This window comes from Nannobrachium achirus, assembly GCF_963921795.1.
Source record: "Nannobrachium achirus genome assembly, chromosome: 18".
In the NCBI taxonomy this organism is placed as follows: Eukaryota; Metazoa; Chordata; class Actinopteri; order Myctophiformes; family Myctophidae; genus Nannobrachium; species Nannobrachium achirus.
Window position 1 is genome coordinate 48,920,083 of NC_137825.1, and position 20,933 is coordinate 48,941,015.

Consider the following 20,933-nt stretch of genomic DNA (forward strand, 5'->3'; position numbering starts at 1 on the left):
TCTGGGATCCGTTCCTTTCAAAGAGCCGTTCAATTGAGACTGGCTCATTTTAGTTACTTTGTAGATTTTGATTGCGATTACAAATTAGGCTACTTAAACCCTATAAACATTTCTGCCATTTGAAAATAGCCGATCTACAAGCTCACAATGCGTCGCGTTGCGACACATTGTGAGCTTGTAGACCTGCTATTTTCAAATTATTTTTCTACATTTTCTACATTGGAAAAACTGTGAAATGGGACATTCTGCATAATGACTATTTTCTACTATTGGTATTTTAAGTGCATTTTGATACCGACACTTGTAGGCTACTTTTACTCAAGTGCTTTTTAATTCCAAACTTCTACTTGTGGCAGAGTATTTCCACGTTGCAGTATTGGTACTTTTACAAAAGTAAAGAAAGAATGTTTGTACTTTTTCCCCACAACTGTTCATTTTACAAAAGGAACGGCTCCCCACAGCGAACCGGATCCCACCGTTCATTTCAAAGAGCCGTTCAAAAGACTCGATTCGTTCGCGAACGTCCCGCCTCTAGACTACAGATGATGGAGACCGGAGGAGGAGGAGGCGGAGGAGGAGGAGGAGGTGAGGGTGGAGAGGTGAGGGTGGAGGATAGAAAGCGGCCTTAGCGATGAATCAACACCGGAGGAGGAGGCTGGTGGAGGGGGGAAACGAGCCGTGACGGGACGGGACAGCTGTGAGAAGAACTTGCTTTATGGAGGAGACACCACCGAGGCGTCTTATCTTCTTTCCCCAAACGAACCCCAGATGATCCCCGCAAGGAGCGGGCGACGGGCTCGGCTGGTCTGCTAGATCTGCGGAGGGAGGACGACCCTCTCTCTCTCTCTCTCTGTGGGGAAGGGATAGGAGCTGGAGCAGAGCGCGTCCGTCCGACGTCCGTGTCGCGATTCATGGAATCAATCAGAATATGGTGTTTTCTTTTCGCAAACGGCCACACATACCGCGGTGAAAAAAAGCGTCGAGATATCCCGAAAGGGTGGAGCTGCGGGTTGTTTTAATAAAACATGATATGGGATCTCGATTGACTGAAACGGTGATTTTGCTGTTGATGTGTACGAGAATCTTTTATTTGTGATGGTCAACCAAGAGCTAATTATCTTCCACGTAATAACCCTATAATGTGACACCTGCTGTGTCCTCTCCTCTCGCTGGACCGACATGAGAGGTCCAGATGAAGCCAGATGATTCACTTTGGAGCGGGACCTTGCCCCGGTGGCTTCTCCATATGGAGCGGTGTTTATGCAATCCGACGCAGTGTTGCAAGTGGGCTGATTTTCCCGTGGCTCTCTTTTATGTTCCTGTTGCTGTTGCTGTCATGATAATATTATGGTCCCCCCACCCCCATCCCCATCCCCTTACCCGGAGCTAGCTGCTGCTTTTGGAGCCCATAGGTTTTTATAGCTACAACATGAGTCTATATTTGGTCTACTGTGTATAGCCTACGTTTTGAACATCGGTGAACCTGCCACGGGTTGGTTGACTCGCCAAGTAGGAATGGCAGGACTAGCAACGCTCTAATAAAGGGGGGACCCATCCATCCATCTTCAACCGCTTATCTGGAATCGGGTCGCAGGGGTAACATAGTTCCAGCGCTCCCTCTCCTGAGCAACCTTATCCACTTGCATCCGGGGGGGATCCCCAGGCGCTCCCCGGCCAGCGTGGAGATGTAATCCCTCCGTTTGGTCCTTTTGGTCTGCCACGGGGGTCTCCTCCACGGTGGGACGCGCATCGAGGACCTCCCTATATAGGGAGACGCTCGGGAGGCATCCGCACTAGATGCCCGAACGAAGCACCTAAGCTGGCTCCTCTCCAAGCGTAGGAGCAGCGGTTCTACTCTCCCCCCAAGTCCAGGAATATTCAGGCCTAATAACTGTCGGGAGTCGGAGCAGCCATGTCGAAAGCCACCAGCAACAAGGAGAAGAAGTCCTTCAGCAAGAAGCTCTTCCGCCGGAGCTCGGTGCGCTCCGTGGGGAGCTTCATGAACCGAGTGCTCCGGACGCTGTCCACGCTGTCCCACTTCGGCACGGAGGAGCACGCCGCCGCCGACAAGAAGGACGACGCAGCGTTCCTGCCCACGACCACCGGCTCCGTCCCGTCCGACGACAGCGACTGCGGGGGGTTCCTGCTCTTCGGCGACAAGGTGCGGTGGTTGTAAAGCAGTGTGTCTCAAATGGGGTACGTGTACCCCTAGGGGCACGTGGTACACGTACACCTAGGGGTACACGTACCCAAGGTACTACAAATTTAACATGACGGTCGTAACTCACGACTGTCATGGGACCGGGTTTACATGGGTTCGGGCAGAGCGACTTATTTAGCCATTTACAACTACAAAAACATTCAGATTTCACAAAGTGCTTAAAGTCTCACACCTGTCTAAATACGGTACCCGTATCCTCTGTATTCTTTAATAAGAAGGCTTTTTATCTGATCGTTTTATGTTTTCCCATGTATTTCCTGGCGTTCCCCATGCGCACCAACCCCATCTATGGGCACTGAGATGTGGGCGTGGCCTTGCAAAAATCGGTCCGGATATACATGGGAAAACAGAAAACGATCGGATAAAAATGCTTCCTATTAAAGAATACGGAGGATACGGGTAATTATAGTTTGCGGTATAATAATTAGACAGGGGTGAGACTTTATTAAGCACTTTGTTTGTGAAATCTGAATGTTTGTGTAGTTGTAAATGGCGAAATAGGTCGCTCTGCCCGAACCCATGTAAACCCGGTCCCATGACGGTTGTGAGATACGACCGTCATGTTTCACGTCTACCCCTAGGCCCTGGTACACGTACCCAAGGTACTACAAAGGTACTACAGGGGGTTCGTGAGGGAACATGGAAAATGGAAACATTTATTTTACTGTTATGTTTGATGGTAAAACATTGACAAATGTATGTGAACGTGCTACTCTGTAAAGCTTTAAACCAAATTAAGTGCAAATTTTACTGTTACTGAATAGGAAACAGGCTACTTACTTTCATTTTCAACATATTGATGTATAAACTGGACTTTTGATGTCAGTATTTTCTGGTCAAAATGTTGTTGTCGATTCCTTGGATACAGCAATCAGGAAAAGGGGTACTGAAGCTCAACCACTGTGCTGTTAAGTGATTGAGTGCATTTACTCAAGCACTGTACTTGTGCAATTTTGAGGTGCTTGTGCCGAGTATTTGAGGTGTTTTGTTGAGTATTTCCAATACTTTTACTTATACTCCACCACATCTCGGATCCATACTTTTACTCCACTACAATGTTCCCTCCTAAAACATGATGATCAGGTATTATGATTATAGTAGGGGGAAGATCTTCTCCAAAAAAGTGTACAGAAATTGTTAAAATTATGTTTTTATGTGGCCACACCCACCAGTTCATTAAGTATGCCTGGTTGTCAGGTGGGTGGTGACCCAGCTGAAGTTAGCCACACCCACAGTGTTGGGTGTAAGGTAAAAGGGGAGGGGATGATTTTATGATGTCATTAAATATGTGTTTTTTGACTGGGCCTTTTGACTCTGAGGCAAATACATAGGCATGGCAAATTTGCACATTATAACCTCACCCGGTGGTCTATTAGAGTAATGTTAACTCCGTAGACACACACAAAACTAAAAAAAAGTGCAAAACTATGGGACCACTTATTAGAACGGGTACACATTATTGTGTATCATTATTTTATGCTTTAACTATTGAAAAATAGCAGATATACAAGCTCACAGCGAGCTTGTAGATCTGCTATTTTTGGAAAATCGTGAAAATTAGAATATTGACCCGATTCTATAAGTGTCTTTTGAATCCTTCTAAGATTTTTTGAAAAACGTATTTGTTTCTGTGTCAGCCATCGTCAAAGAAAAGGTCCTTTTCACTTAACGCTCAGTTAGTCTGTTCTTGAGAGACTACTATGTCAGTGGTTCTCAAACCTTTTCATGTGAAGGACCCCCAAAATGATATGTATTTGGCCACGGACCCCCATCTCAAAATATTTAGTTCCAGGGACCACCCAGAAGCTTTGAGTTTCAACCGTTCGCTTTGAAAATACATAATATTCAAAGATTTGCACACGTTTTCACGACTTTTTCAAAAATAGCAGATCTACAAGCTCGCAGCGTGGCACTGTGAGCTTGTATATCTGCTATTTTTCACTGGTTAAAGCATTCAATAATTCTAGGCCTAAATGGGTTAAGTAAAACGTGCAAGTATACTTTTTCCCCGCCGCCGACCAAGGTGCCGGGCGTGTCCGGCCTGAAGAACCACGGCAACACGTGCTTCATGAACGCCATCCTGCAGTGCCTGAGCAACACGGAGCTCTTCGCCGAGTACCTGGCGCTGGAGCAGTTCCGCGGGGAGGGAGAGGGCCCGGGCGGCGGCGCCGCGACCACCACCAACAACACGGCCGCCGCCGGCGGCAACCACGACAGGTCCAACGGCTCCGTGGACAAGTCCAAGACCGCCAACGGGGTCCTGGTGCAGAAGAAAGCCGGCGGCGGCGGCGGCCAGCAGGACTCGGGCGAGGTCACCGAGCAGCTGTCGGGCCTGGTCCGGGCGCTGTGGACCTTCGAGTACACCCCTCAGCACAGCCGAGAGTTCAAGGTGAGTTCTTGCCTGGCGGTGCCAGCCTCTGTCACACACTTCGTTTGGGAAGAGAGTCTAGGATTGCAGGGAGATATTCCATTTCCCTTTGAACTTCAAAGGGGTTGCACACTAAGGTAATTGATTGGGCCATACAAGTGTCAAGACCTTGTTAGTGTCAATGAAAGCATCAAAGACAACTACCTGTTTGATGCCTGTGACCTTGTTAGTGTTCTCTCTAATCAATGAAACATCAAAGACAACTACCTCTTTGATGCCTGTCATAGAGGGGAGGGGGAGGGGGGAATGTTTTTGTATCCACACAGCCTACAGCCCTGATTGGCTAACCCTTTCTGGTGGCTGGTGGAAATGGATTCTCAATTGTGAGGCTCCAGACCACACTACACCACGGGGTGGTGTAGTGTGGTCTGGTTCATTAACCAGGCTAGGTGAGTTATGTTATGGGCAGTGTTGTACCCGAACGCGTTCAAAGAACGATCGTTCATGAACACGTTCATATTTTGGGCGAACGTGAACTGAACGTAATTGTTTTCGCTTGATGAACGATATTGTCGAACGCGGTCATTCTGACGCCCGTAAACGGCGTTCGTCGGCATTCGTCGGCCGTTCATGCGGCGGTCCGCGCCTCCGCGGTCGTCTGTCCTCTCCTCTCTCTTTTCATTCACATGCTCCAATAGCACGCACTGCACCCAGCTCCTCGTGAACGTTGATATGCGGTGCTGTCTGCACTCTGCAGCTGCACTGTGAATCTCCTCCTCGTTACGTCTCGCAAGCCTGACTATACTTGTCGTATGTGTTGTACGGCGAAAATAGCTGATCTGCAAGCTCACAATGCGTTGCATCCACGAGACAACGTGAGCTTGTAGATCAGCTATTTTAACCAACGCGGAAACATGCTGTGCGCCAGGTTTAGAAATGTCTGCCTTCAGCCCTTCACAATAAGGGTGCAGGAAGACTGGGCACTGGGCAGTGGGCACATAAATATTGTGGGCACCTCAATGTTAAGTTGGATGAAATTATTGCTGTGTGTGGTTCTATATGGGCTTTGTCAATAATTTTGACAAATAATAGCATGCACTAACGTCTAAACAACAACGAACGAAAAAGAACTAATTTAGTTCATTTTGGGGAACCATGAACTTTAGTTCAAAATATAGAATTATGAACTAGAAATGAACTAGTTCATTTTAGAAGTTCTGAACTTGAACTTGAACTAGTTCGTTTTTAAAGTGAACTTTCCCAACACTGGTTATGGGAGCGTAGCGTTATTACGACGTTGGATAGTCCCGACGCCACCTTCGTCCAACGCTGGTGAATGCTGACCTGGTGAAATGCTAATCTGCCGACGCTGGTGATGAATGCTATCCTGGCGAATGTTAACCTGGTGAATGCTACTATGGCTAAACCTAACCCTTACACTAACCTCAGTAAAACTATGCCTAAACCTAACCCTTACCCTAACCTCAGTAAAACTATGCCTAAACCTAACCCTAAAACCTAACCCTACCAGTAACACTCCCTAATCGGGAGATAAGCGACCGTCAGGTCGCATGTAAAAATCGGCCTGATGGTGGCGCTATATGGGACAGATCCATGTTGATGACATGAGTGTAGACATACTGTGTACCGATATGCGTGATTTTAGGGCAAAATTTGTTGGAGCAGCGTCCAAAAATTTGTTTTGCAAGAATCGGCCTCATGGGGGTGTGTGAGAAATGGGGGGGGGGGGGGGGGGAGAGAGATTGTGGTTTGGCAGCCAAGGAGTGTGTGTGCAAATTTTGGCATGGATCGGGGCAACGGTGGCGGAGATATGAGAAGGGCAAAAGTGTGACGTGTGACGTGTGACTGACAGACTGACAGACAGACTGACAGCCGGTGGAGGTTTTGATAGTAACTGCGACCTGACGGTCGCAAAAACCTAACCCTAACCCTTTGTCAGACCAATGGGATGTTGAGATTTTACCTTTGTTATATGAGTGGCTGCACGTTTTTCAGCTGTGGTTTGAACATTTTGGACTGAGTTCTGTTGTTTTTAAATTATTGCTGTCTATCATGCGTTTTTTTTTTTTTTTCTGAAGTGGAGTACAGGAATGTCACTGTATGTTGCTGCCAGCTGTAGCCTATACCAGCGGTCTTCAACTAGTGGTCCGGGTACCACCTGTGGTCCTTGAGGGTGTTCCAGGTGGTCCCCAGCTAAATGATGAAGAGTTAAAAGGACCCTTATAGGAACCCAACCCTTATAGATCTTAAGCACTTGATAGTGTAAAATGAAACCAAATGGACCCAGGTTTCATTTTACGCTCTAATAAGTTACATAATTATTGTTAAACATATGCATTACTTAATTTACAAGAAGTCTGCACAATTAGAGAACCTAGAAGAATTGTTATTTAGATCAACGTGTGTCTGTTATCTCCCCTATGGTACCACATCAATACAGCATGGAATTGTGGACACAATCCTATCCGACGATGGCAAAATATCCGAAGTCTTGGGTCTGAGAGGCTAACTCTCATCAAATGGTGGTCTGTGGCTCAAATGCTGAATAAATAATGGCCCTTGATTTGTAGGGCCTATACCGTAGGCTACATGCACGTGACAATAAAACACACTGAACACATTATTCCTCCACTCTCCGCAGGTAGCCTATGCCTGGTCTGGTTTTGCAGGCGATTTCACTAAAACTGTGCTACAGTACCTTGGAAGTAGGCTACTTTGGTTCATTATTACAGCTGTACAAATCTCAGAGTAGAATTAACACTGAGGATTTTGCGGTGTACTTTGGGGGGCTTACATGTAATAAGATCTACTCGTAAGCCCCCCAAAATGTCAACATTAAAAGTGTTAAGTTCAGATGGGGAAAATAATCCACTTCAACTATACTTCTGTATCCTCAATGCCTATTCGCAGTGTTACTATGTCCCACCTCTAGAATGATCCTAACACCAGTCTATATAGCCTCAATGCAACATTTTAAACAGATTGGAACCAAGTTGTCCTCATCAGGACTACACAGGCGGCTTTTCTTCCCAGCGCTGCAAATAAAGTCCGTCACATTCACAAAATGTTACTTTTCATCAAGGAACAGGGCCTGTCGTTTCCCTGTTTCTTTTCGACAGATTCCTGTCCCATTTCATGGGTTCAAAATAAACATTGGAGAGGGGAACTGAACATTGCTTATTCCTGACACTGCTGCTATTCCTGTCCCTTTCTTCCTCCCTTGGTTGACAGCCAGAGTGCAATCTGTCGATTCGATATAGATTATTCACTTTAGAGCGCGAGGCCTTGATTCCAGGGTGTGAGCTGGCATCAGGCACGAGGCACTCCCTCCGAATAGGAAGTACAGCGCTGACGGGATATTCTATATCTTTATCTGGTTAGCCCATTTAGGCCTAGAATTATTGAATGCTTTAACCAGTGAAAAATAGCAGATATACCAGCTCACAGCGCGGCACGAGTGCCGCGCTGCGAGCTTGTAGATCTGCTATTTTTGAAAAAGTCATGAAAATGCGTGCAAATCTTTGAATAATGTAACTAAACGTTTGTAACTAAAATTTTGCTTCTGGGTGGTCCCTGGAACAAAATATTTTGAGATGGGGGGGTCCGTGGCCAAATACATACAATGTCATTTTGGGGGTCCTTCACATGAACAGGTTTGAGAACCACTGACATAGCAGTCTCTCAAGAACAGACTAACTGAGCTCCATTTAAGTGAAAAGGACCAGATTGCTGACATAGAAACATAGGTTTTTCAAAAAACCTTAGAATGATTCAAAAGACACTTATAGAATCGGGTCAAAATTCAAATTTTCAAGATTTTTCAAAAATAGCAGATCTACAAGCTCGCAGTGCGGCACTCGGTGCCGCGCTGTGAGCTTGTATATCTACTATTTTTCAATAGTTAAAGCATAAAATAATGATACACAATAATGTGTACTCGTTCTAAATGGGTTTAATATCCTGGTCCGGGTGCCTTCATTTATTCATTTCAGGGCTTGGATTTGGAGACAATGGAGGCAGGGTTTGATTGCTGTGGTTGGTGTATGTCAACGGAATGGTTAAGGCGCGCTACACACAGTTGCGACAGCTATCGTGTCCGTGTAGTCTGAGAATGAGTGGGGGTGGGGAAGATCCAATGCATTGTCAATGATGGTCACGTGGTTTTTTGTCGTTGCCGTATCTCTTGGCCAAAAGACAGCCTTCGGTTGAGCAAGAGACACGGCAACGACAAAAAAACCAAACAACCTTCCATTGACAATGCATTGGACTTCCCCCTCATTCTCAGACGATACGGAGAAGATGTTTCACGCGTCTGTGTGAGTGCGGCCGAACAGTTTCTCTGTGATTGCCTTCAGCAAGCATTGCCTTCCGGTCACAACACTGAAGCAGTGTGTGGACAATTCTAGGGGTGGGCAATATAATCGATGTGGCAATACATCGCAATAGTTTATTTGCCAGTACTGTATCGAAAATTCAGGCTGTTGTATCGCGATACTTTGAGGAACATAAAATATGTTCCCATGCATAGGAACCAATGGTGGAAGTCCGGTCCTGACACTCCGCTGCCTCTGGATGTCGCTGTACTATAGTAGCTACTTCCCCTTCCCACGGTTCAGTGAGTGAGGTCTCTCGAGAAAATGGCTGCGAACGACGAAAACAAGTAGAGCCTTCAGCTTTTAAAGCGATATATCGCAATAGTATCATATCGCAAAGATTCACAATATATTGTGATACTATTGCATCGTGACCCAAGTATCGTGGTACGTATTGCATCGCGAGATTCTTGCCAATACCCACCCTTACATAATTCCGTTCCTTTTCTTTTTCAATGACCCCATTTAGGCGTTTCTTCCCCCTCGCATGCACCTGTTAGAAGCATTTCAGGTGTGCGAATGTCTTCCTAAATATTTGAAACTCCTTAGGACCGAGGCACGTTATTCTTTGGACTGATCTGAACATGCTTTCCATTCATGCTGACCCAGATGCACTTTAAAAAAAAAAAGTGAACTCTCCCTTTAAGGTATTTGGAGAAAAGAAAAAGAAAGAAAAAAGCTTGTGCTTCGTTCAATCGATTTTTCTTTGCTGCGCTACCCAAACCCTATATATCAGAAACTTAAATGCAGTTAATTGAAGTTCACTGAAGCATGCCATTTCCGATGCTCGTGTAGATTACAGGAGGCCCAGTGACCGCATGTGAGGTTGCCTTGCAGCTCCATAGCTTATTGTCTTGGACCAGCAGGGACGTGCAGAGAATATTAGAGAGGCAGGGGCTGACATTTCTAAAAGGGCCTTTTGGTGGAAATATAAAAAATAGCAGACCTCCAAGCTCGCAAGAACGCGTCGCAGTGAGCTTGGAGGTCGGCTATTTTCGGTGCTTGATACCACACTGAACTAAGAAGATTTAAGTCAGTTTCTACACAGAGAGGGTAATTCTTTCAACATTAGATGCTGCATTAAAGTTCAGGAGTTTGGACAAGGCAATTCTCTTGAACGCTGCCTTCAGGTATGGCATGGAAAGAGGGCATTTGCGTTTCTTTCACCATAGTAAAAAACTACATTCATGGTCTGGAGAGGGCACTTTTTACAGACGGATGAAAGGTCAGGGGCTCAAGCCCCCTTTGATGTCTATGTGTGCATGTGCCTGGACCACAGTATCAGGCTTTATTGAAAGCACTTAGCACTGCTCATTAGGAATACATCAGTGGTGATTACACAAGGGAACGAGACATCCATTTGGTCTCAGAACATTTGGTGTGAGCAACATTGTTTTCAAGTACCACCCAAGCGGACTGAACTCATAGTCTACATACAAACAAATTTGCCAGGATGAGTTTTGCCCCCAAAATAATTTACCCAATTTTAAAAAGGCAGACATGAAATGAAAATCTACAGTTATCATTTTTAAAGACCTAGTGAAATGAAAAATAAAAATTTCACACTTTTAGAGCTTATCCGTGGTAATCATATGGGCAGTCCTAAAACTAGATGCCAAATAAATAGAAAATAAACAATTTTTGTCCCTAAATAGCCCATTCTTAATTATTTCCTGTGAACAGAAACGTGCTGCATGATGACATAGACAGACTTTTTGAATATAAATTAACCTTTGATTGCATTCACCTGTTTGATTCCCATTGCCGCACATTCCTCCAAACACAGCTGATTTTAATTACAAAGCTACTCCGTTTTGAATCTCATTCAAGATGACTCCAAACTATGTATTACTCATTGTAAACGCAATGAGCACAATAGAATATGTATATGTAAACATTATACAGTAGGTTAGAATAATAAGCTACTTGGTAACAAACATTCTGCACAAGAGGGAGCCTAATGATAATGCTAATGATGCTAATGATGGCTACAAACAAAACATTAGGCATCACATGACGCAGATTTTACTTTCCATCGCCTGAAGGGCTGGTCCCTTCTGATTGGTTCAGACACCTCGTATCTCAAATGTGTACGTTCTTTCGCGAAGTAAAGCCCTGCTTCATCATCCAAGGCCCTCGCACAAAAGTAGTGAAAACAGCAGATATACAAGCACACAACACCTCGCACCGCGAGGCGTTGTTTGCTTGTAGATCTGCTGTTTTCACTAGTTTAAATCATTTTTAAAATGATGAATGCAAAACGACCGGTTTTGGACATACAAGGTTGTCACCCGACAACCACGTTATGTCTCTAGGTGGGGAACTGTGGGGGGGGGGGGGGGGGGGGGGGGGGGGGCACAGGGGATTGTCATTCCGAAACAGGAAATGGCCTTCCGCAAACTGTTGATGCCTTGAGAAAGGTCCCTTTGTCCGAAACCTTTTTAATAAATCAATGCAGAGTCTCAAAACGTCTCTGCCTTTCTTCTTTTTTTTTTTTTTTTTTACTATTTTGAAAAACTTTTTAAAATACTTTCAAGTTGTGAGCGTTATGGCTGTCACAATTATTACATAATCGTCTAATTATTATTTTTCATAATTTTCATAATCGTTTCCATGTTGAAAAATGTTCATATATTTTTTTAAAGTAAAAAATAGTGGAAAAAGCAGATCTAGTCAAGTATAAAGTTGTCCAATATGTCGGTTATGTGTCATATCTACCATGTGCAACTTCAAAGCATAAAAGCCAAACGATGTAATTGTCAACGACAAAAACTCAATTAAATCGTTAATCGCAATTATTTGAGTTACAGTTAATCGTCATGTAAAGTGTCATAATCGTGACAGCCCTAGTGAGCTTATTTCAAAATAGTAAAAAAGGCAAAAAAAAATCTGGGGTAAGGGGTAAGGCATGGACGAAAATGTAGCTGCCGGTATTTTAAGACTAGCCAAGGGCGTAAAGGGTCTTCAGTGGTTAAAGAGGGTATTCCCTGCGTTCAAGCCTCGGGACGGAATGCTTCATGCACTTTAAGTGGTAAAGTGTTGTCCTGCCTCGGTAATGGCTTGAAGGAGAGGAGCAGGGAGTGTCCCACGAGGCAGGCTCAGAGGCCCGTAATGCTCGGTCTCCTCGCGTCTTTGACCTTCCGTGACATTTGATAGGCCTGCTGCTCCGAGTGGCGGTGACTTGGTTGCCGCGGCCCTGCGGGCACGCGCTGCTGTGACCGTCAGTGGCCAGTGGTGTACAGTAACTAAGTACATTTACTTAAAGGGATCCCGGGGCTAGTAAGCCATGTAGGCCTTAATATGTTATAATAACCCTCTTTAACCAAAATATACCATTTAAAACACTTAAAATATCTTCCTTTGAGAGAAAAATGTTCATATTTTCAACCCATGGGGGAGCCATTGCAGTGTCCGTCGCAAGCAGTGATGGCGTCATAGATGCTTTTTGGGTGGTCGGGCCCATAGAGTTAATATGGAACGTCAAAACAACGTTCTCTTTACAATATTTAAAACTCAGATTAACTGTAGTTAGTAGTGTGGTGCTTTTCTGTTCTGTTCATATCAAGTAAGATGTTTTGCCCTGCCTGTAAAGTGTTTAATTCAACATATAAAACTTGTTTACACCGCCATTTTAAATGGGCCTGACCACACAAAAAGCATCTATGACGTCATCGCTGCTTGCCCCCCTGGACAACAATCTGGACAGCGTGTTTTGAGAACCCGTGGGATGCTTTTAACCTCCGCCTTCCCAAAACCAGAGAAAGACACAACGGTCAGAAATGGGACTTGTGTGAGGATAGAAGGTGCTAGTGGGACCCCCAAAAAAGGTTTTAAAATAGGAAAAGTGAAATTTCATGGTGTATCACCTTTAAGGCCTACATGGCTTACTAGCCAGGGATCCTTTTAAGTGCTAGGCTCGAGCTCAATTTTGAGGTGTTTTTACTTTACTTGAGTATTTACAATTTCCAATACGTTCCCTTCTACACCACTACATCTCGGACATTTGCATGAAGGCTTTAGCTACTTGTTATTTTGTAGATTGATTATTATTACAAAACATGCATTAACTTCACCCCTAGGCCTACAGTATATACATTTCGGCCATTTGAAAATAGCCGATCTACAAGCTCACAATGTGTCGCGATGCGACGCATTGTGGGCTTGTAGATCGGCTATTTTCAAAAGATTTGTATACATTTGAAAACTTGAAATGGGACATTCTGCATAACGTGTACTTTCTACTTTTGGCCCATTTTGATGCCGATACTTTTGCACTTTTACTCAAGTATACTTTGAATTCCGGACTTTTACTTGTAACAGAGTATTTATACTGTATGCCACGCTGCGAGCTTGTAGATCTGCTATTTTTTGAAAAATCGTGAACATGTGTGCAAGCCTTTGAGTACTTTTGACCCGATTCTATAAATGTCTTCTACATCCCTCTTCTAAATCAATGGTTCTCAAACCTTGTCACATTTTACACATGCCAATCTCACCAAACTATTCTGCTCTGAGAGAGCATGCATCATTAACACAGCGGGTGCCCACGAGGTGTCTACGCGACAATTTCTCTGATGTCGCTGGAGGCCCACGACGCGTTGGACGCGTTTACTGTAATTACAGTATAACTTTATATCTCACCGTTAGGTCGGGGCTACGCCTGGATGTAGCCCATTAGCCGCTAGTCGCTTCGAGTCGACGCTGAGAGCATCGCGCGGCCGTTTTTCTCCGTATACTCCAATGCATTTCCCCATCTTTAAAGCCCTTTATCTCCGATGTTTGTTTTATGGCTAAAACTGTGGCCGCGTGCGGCAAAATGTCCAAATTTTGATCGGCAGTGAACAGCTATGATCAACACTAGCCCATACAGTAAGTTACACAATAACATCCTGTCTGCGCTCATGTGACCAAGTGACGTCATCACGCATGCATTGACGCAACAGGGCCTCGTATTCTTCTATGGAAGTGCTATGGGGGCACTCAGAGGGGATGACTGGCGCCACCTGGTGGGCAGTCGATTTGTTAATCAGTCATAATTGAAGAAATACATTAGTTGTATATGTTGCTGTATAAGCTACAGTGCTACACAATAGCAATTCAGATTCTTAAAGAGGTGGTGCCATAGTTTTGTACTTTTTCTGTTTTTCATGTGTCTAGGAGGTTGAAAGTACATCATTGGACCCCCTGGTGTGGTTTTTATGAGCAATTATGTATTCTCTTGGTATTTGTTTGTTTTCTCTTGGAGGCTGCCAGCCTGTGGTCAAAAGTGTCAGTTAAAAAACACAGATACTTTTACATCACAGAATCAACTCCTCCCCTAATTACCATTCACCCAACACTGTGGGGTGTGGCTAACTTCAGCTGGGTCACCACCCACCATGACATCCATGCATACTTAATGAACCGGGGGTGTGGCCACATAAAAACCCAACTCTTTCTGTATACTTTTTTGGAAAAAATCTTCCTCCTAGTATAATCATAATACCTGATAATCATGTTTTAGAGGGGGGAAATCATGACACCACCTCTTTAAATCAATAGGCCTAATTGAAATGCTTGATTGATAATAAAACTAGTAGGCTGGCTACTCAGTATGCAAAATCACCTAAATGTGGTTGAATTCAGGAAATACAGTACAGTACCTCTCTTTTCCGTCCATGATGCTGTGTGCTATTTAATATGGTGCAGATATCCATGGTCAGAGCATAGCATACAGTATATCACTCAAATCAGCGGTGTATATTATTAGCCCGACGCAATATCAACTTCTTTTGCATAGGCCTATGCGTACCATTTAAGCGTCTTCATTTATGTACATATAAATAGAACAGCTCTGACCACTGGCCACATCAAGGACCCCCAAAATTACCTGTATTTTGACCGCGGGCGGACCCCCCATCTCAAAATATGTTGTTCCAGGGACCACCCAGAAGTAAATATTTGAGTTACAAATGTTCGCTTTTAAAAGATTAAAAAGATTTTTCAAAATAGCAGATATACAAGCTCACAGCGCGACACTTGATAGTTAAATCATTAAATAATTCTAAGCCTAAATGGGTTAACCCATTTAGAACGGGTACACATTATTCTGTGTCATTATTTTATGCTTTAACTATTGAAAAATAGCAGATATACAAGCTTGCAGCGCTTGTAGATCTGCTATTTTTGTAAATATAATAGAAATGTTTCTACGTCAGCAATCTGGCTAGCCATCGTCAAAGAAAAGGTGCTTTTCACTTAACTGGAGCTCAGTTAGTCTGTTCTTGAGAGACTACTGTCAGTGGTTCTCAAACCTTTTCATGTGAAGGACCCCCAAAATTATATTTATTTGGCCACGGACCCTTATCTCAAAATATTTAATTCCAGGGACCCCCCAGAAGCAAAATTTGAGTTACAAACGTTCACTTTGAAAATACATATATTCGAAGATTTGCACACATTTCCACGACTTTTTCAAAAATAGCAGATCTACAAGCTCGCAGCACGGCACTCGGTGCCGCGCTGTGAGCTTGTATATCTGCTATTTTTCACTGGTTAAAGCATTCAATAATTCTAGGCCTATTTAAGCAAAAGATTTTGAGTACTTTTTCCACACCGCTGTCAGTGGCCAGCGTCACAGCCATCGCTGGGTGTGTCTGCGTGGACGAGGCCTCACAGTGGCGTCAGTTCAGCAAAAGCTAGGGTATGGCAAAGATGGGAGTCCTCATGGAAAAGAGGCATTACATTTTGTATAACACGGTTCTATCGTGAAAATAGCAGATCTAGATGCTCACAACGCCTCACGCTGCGCGGAGAATACAAGTGTGGAGAATATAATCATAATACCTTGTTAAATTTTGCATTTGTAGTTATTTTATTGTAATTTAACAACATACTAACCAGCGCAGATAGACAAAGAGACATTCATGGATTTATATTTAAAAGTGACTTTTATTTTCCCCCCTGGACCCAGGGTATGGCAGCTGCATACCCCTTCCATACCCAATTGACGCCCCTGAGGCCTCTCCCAGGCCCTCGTCGCAACCACCACCCACGTCTCCGTCACCTCCACCACCAACCTTCAGGAATAACGCTGACCGCGGCATCCTGGGAAAAATAAAAAAAGAGCCTGCTGAATATTTCATGACGGGGCTCGCTGTGATAGGAAGAGAAATGGTGCCGGTTTAAAAATGCTTTCTGTTTTTCCAGAAGCTGCTCGCTATAGAATCTGACGGGTCTGTGTGTATCGCAGTTGTGTTTTTTTTTCTTTTTTCCAGGGGCCCAGATTTAACATGAAACACCCGGAACTAAAGGTTCCTACGATTGGCCGCGAGTGTCGCTGAGCTCCATTGGACCCCATTCATTTTCCCCTTTCGTTTTCTAACCTTAATTAACATTTTCATAAATACTTTATGGTTCTATCGCTAGTTAAAAATTGCCTTTCAATCACCATGATATGCGTTTTGTGAAAATACTGTCCCATTTATGTTAAAATTGATGATAAAGTTGCGGGGGGCGTGGCCAACTACGCTGATACCAGCCGGCTGTGTTCTTCTTCGTGTGCTTTATTTCGGGAGGCTCCGGCCACATTCTCCCATGTATCCCTGCGGTTGCACGTGACTGTTGGCAGCCAATAGCATCCTCTGGTGCTTTTACAATCTATGATGGCGACACCCATGCCAAGGACCCAAAATGCGTCATTTGCGCTGCATAGAAACCAATGGCTTCGCTTTGTCCATATATTTTTTACAGTCTATGTTTTTCCCCCCTCTGTGTGCTCCAGAACGTGGTGTCCAAGAGTGCCCTCCAGTTCCGGGGGAACGCCCAACACGACGCCCAGGAGTTCCTGCTGTGGCTGCTGGACCGAGTTCACGAAGACCTCAATAACATCGTCCACCCTGACAGCAGACCCCCCAGGAAGGTAGTGCTGCAAACTATGACCATTCTTTTCTTAATCCATTATTCGGACGATTATTTAATTGATTAATCAGATTATGGCACTTATTTAGCTATGACCTTGTAAATTAGACTTCTTCTAAATTAGGTTCTTTTCGACATTAAAATACATTAAAGATGAATAATTCGTTCAAAAATACATCATTTTGTTTTGCTCAGCTGCCGATTAGGTTGCTTTGACGGCATACAATTGATAAAAAAATAGCTACACATTTGTCATTTTGTCAGGCTAAAGGGTAACAGTATTCTTTTCAAATAGGTAATTTAAAAATAGATATTCAAGTCATATTTTGGGTTTTTGACCCTATATTTCGGCACGGTATCATAAAGAATTCCAGCGATTAGTTGGCAATTCGATAACAATTACTAAATTAGTTGGCAAGTCATTTATTAATCGATTCAATTACGATTATTTGATTAATTGTTGCACCCCTACAGGAAGGTAAAAAAAAGAGAAAAAAGATTATGTACATCATAATTTGGACAATTCTATATTCAGCAATATACGCAAGTAAACCATGTCTTTGTGTCTTCTAAGACTACGTTTTTAATGTATAATAGTCTGCAGATCTACAAGCACACAACGCGAGGCATTGTGTGCTTGTAGACCTACTAGGGCCCTAGGTCTTTAGCTATTGAAAAATAGCAGATATACAAGTTCACCGCGCGGCACCGAGTGCCTGCTATGTTTGAAAAGTCTTGAAAATGTGTGCAAATTCTTGAATATATGTAATTCAAATTTTGCTTCTGGGGAGTCCCTGGAACTAAATATTTTGAGATGGGGGTCCGTGGCCAAATACATGTCATTTTGGGGGTCCTTCACATGAAAAGGTTTGAGCACCACTGACATAGAAACATAGGTTTTTCAAAAAAAAAACATAGAAGGATTTGAAATATTCAAAGACTTGCACAATTGTTCACGATTTTTGAAAAATAGCAGATCTACAAGCTCGCAGCGTGACACTTGTGCCGCGCTGTTCGCTTGTATATCTGCTATTTTTCAGTAGTTAAAGCACAAAATAATGCGTAATAAATAATAATGCGTTCCCAGTTCCCCCTATGAAGAACATTCATGGGGGGCCCGCAGGGAATCCCTGTACCCAGGGCCCAGAATTTGGTGCGACACCCCTGCTCCAGTGTTGTTTTTGACAGCAGATTTTGATTTAGTTGTAGTCATAATTTTGTCACCTGAAAAGTTTTAGTTTTGGTCTAATTTTAGTCGACTAAATATCATAAGATTTTAGGCGACTAAATCTACAGTTGATTTAGTCGACTAAAATGTATTTTGGCAAGCCTTGATGGTATCATGACTGATTTTACTTAATTTTTTGTGCGCTGAAAATAGCAGATCTACAAGCTCACAACGCGTCACGCTTGTAGATCGGCTATTTTCAGTACACAACACCTGAGAGAAACCAAACAAAATGACTCTCTTCTCCACTAGTCCCTCCCTAACGTTTTAGTCTAGTTTTTATTTTGTTGACGAAATTGTCAATATTTTTAGCCTTAGTTTTAGTCATCACAGCTTAGTTTTTATTTCGTTTTTATTTAGTTTTCGTCAGTGAAAAAAACACAGTCGACAAACATTTTTCGTCATAGTTTTAGTCGACAAAAACACTGCCCTGCCCCTGTGTGTCCCTGCTAATGGCCATTGTAAATGTGTGTGAATGTCTCCAGCCTCCGCTAGAAGAAGAGAGCAACCCTGAGGGATCTCCTCTCCCAGCGCCTGCGTCCTTCGTACAGGAGCTGTTTCAGGCTCAACACAGGTCAGCAACCTCACCGTCTAATTTGAGAAGCTCTTTTCCTGCACTCCTGTTTCCCAGTGGTGGAAAAAGTACTTTCATTTTTTTTTTAAAAGTTAAAGTGCCGCTGACACACCCCGCTACGGGGAGCGGTGCGGAGAAAGGTGGCAAGCCCCCCCCCGCTTTTAGAGCCCCGCTGCCCGCCGAGAGGCAACATCACCAACATTCACAGATGTAGTGAAGTTAGAAGTAAGCAATTTACCCCGAGTGAGAGGACATTATGCTCTGATAATGTCCTGTGTTAGGGTGTTATCGGACGAGGCGAAGCCGAGTCCGATAACACCCTAACACAGGACATTATCAGAGCATAATGTCCGACCCCGAGTGGTAAATAGCTTTTCTACCACTTTTTCCCTTATACATGAAAGAAAACACATAGTTGTAACTTGCAAGGATCTTAAGTTACAATCATTATTGCCTATAAAACTTCCGCGAGACAGCAGATAGTTCCACCAACAACATCTTCTACTCACCAACAGATGGCGCCAACTCCATACTAATCCATGCGTCTAGCTTACAGCTAAGCTAACGTCAGTTAGAAGTACCGTTCCGGCCGTAAATAGAGGCTGTTCGCTTCCAGAAAGGCATAGGTTCAGAGAAAAGGGGCTTTAAAGTTGGCGGATTGCATTGGATCCAAATAAATCGGCGACTATAGCATGCACGTTAGTGAACATAGGACCGTTGCCACGGTCATTTGTTGGTTGGGGGAAAGGTGTTCCGACTACCTCCTGAAGTCCCCGGATGTACACTGAGGCTCATTGATCTCGGACAAGTCCTCACACAACTTTGCGGCAGTAGTTCTCTCATAACCTCCGGAATTTAGCCAATCAGAATCCAGTATTTGAACACGTGACTCGAAAAAGTGGTAGAAGTTAAAGTATTGGAAATTGGACATTCTCAAGTAATGTACAAATACCTGAGTACTAGGGCATTCACCAAATATTTGAATATTCGAATATCAAAGTCACTATTCGACGTTGTTCACCAAAGTCGAATATTCCTTTTTTCTTTATTATTATTGTTTTCTCATAAAAAATATATATATAGTTTATAAAGCTTGGCTAGATAGGAAGTCATAAGTATGAGTTGTCAATGTCCCTGGTGTATTTGAACTGGGGACCCCCACCCTGACAAGCACTTGGAATTGTAGGTATTACATTTAATGTGACTCGGTTCAGCAGATAAATGTTGTGAAAATAGCAGATCTACATGCTCACAACGCCTCGCAACGCCTTTGAGGTCGAATAATTCGAATACAAAAAATCACTATTCGTGAATGCCCTACTGCAGTAGGTGAGTACATCTACTTGGTTACCTTCCTCCGCTGCTGTTAAGGCTGTCATGTAATTGTTTTAACCTTCATAATTCCCTAAGAATATGGAATCGGATTGCAAAGGTTTTTCAAAGCACCTGTCTGTCTGTGTATATGGCCCCATCTTGTAGCTATCATAATGTTATCCCAGCCCACTCTCTGACAGGGGTTTTTATTTCTGGTGGTGGTTGGGAAAAATGTGCTGACCGTTATTAAATACCTTAATGGTCGCTGTGCCTCATTCGACTGAAAGCTAGATTGAATCCTTCCCATAACACCTTCCTTTGTGTACTGTACAGTTTTTGAAAAGTGCTAAAAAGTTTATTATATTATTATTACAGTTTAGAGACTTGTGTTTACTCCACACACACTTAAAGACATTGTGCCATGATCCCCCACTCCCCCCTTCAACATAATCATCAACTTTTTGGAGAAAGACCTTGTTCAAAAAGTGTACAGAAAGTGTTAAAATATTTTTAATATGTGGCCACACCCACCTGGTGACCCAGCTGAAGTTAGCCACACCCACAAATGTATCTGGATGGTGAAAAGGGAGGGGAAGATGTTATGATGTCATTATATCTGTGTATTTCAATTGGGCCTTTTGGCTCGGCATATTATAACCACATCTGGGGGTCTATTAGAGTAATATTAACTCCATAGACACATACAAAACAGAACAAGTACAAGACTATGGCACTACTTCCAATTTTATTCACAAGGAAAACTGACCAATGCAAAATCGCACCGGACTCAGTGTGCAAAGACCTATCCTATACTGTTACTCTCATTCACACATGGGAGCTGCCCAATAAACTCATTAGTTAGTTAGTCCTACTAACTATACTATACTGTTGACCACTGTTACGGCCATTGAACAAATAAAGCACTATTGCTGTAG

General features: G+C 43.5%; 1 protein-coding gene across 1 annotated transcript in view; it reads left to right on the plus strand.

The window, feature by feature from the left end:
• Positions 1-1,912: 1,912 nt before the first annotated feature.
• Positions 1,913-20,933, plus strand: part of LOC308302728 (ubiquitin carboxyl-terminal hydrolase 31-like) — a gene marked incomplete at both ends in the record, with an annotated part of 41,355 nt that continues 22,334 nt past the window's right edge. The window contains 4 exons of the mRNA XM_080747015.1: positions 1,913-2,161; positions 4,245-4,610; positions 16,746-16,883; positions 18,596-18,684. Coding sequence (XP_080603141.1) covers positions 1,913-2,161; positions 4,245-4,610; positions 16,746-16,883; positions 18,596-18,684 — 842 coding nt within the window. The remainder of the gene's footprint in view (positions 2,162-4,244; positions 4,611-16,745; positions 16,884-18,595; positions 18,685-20,933) is intronic.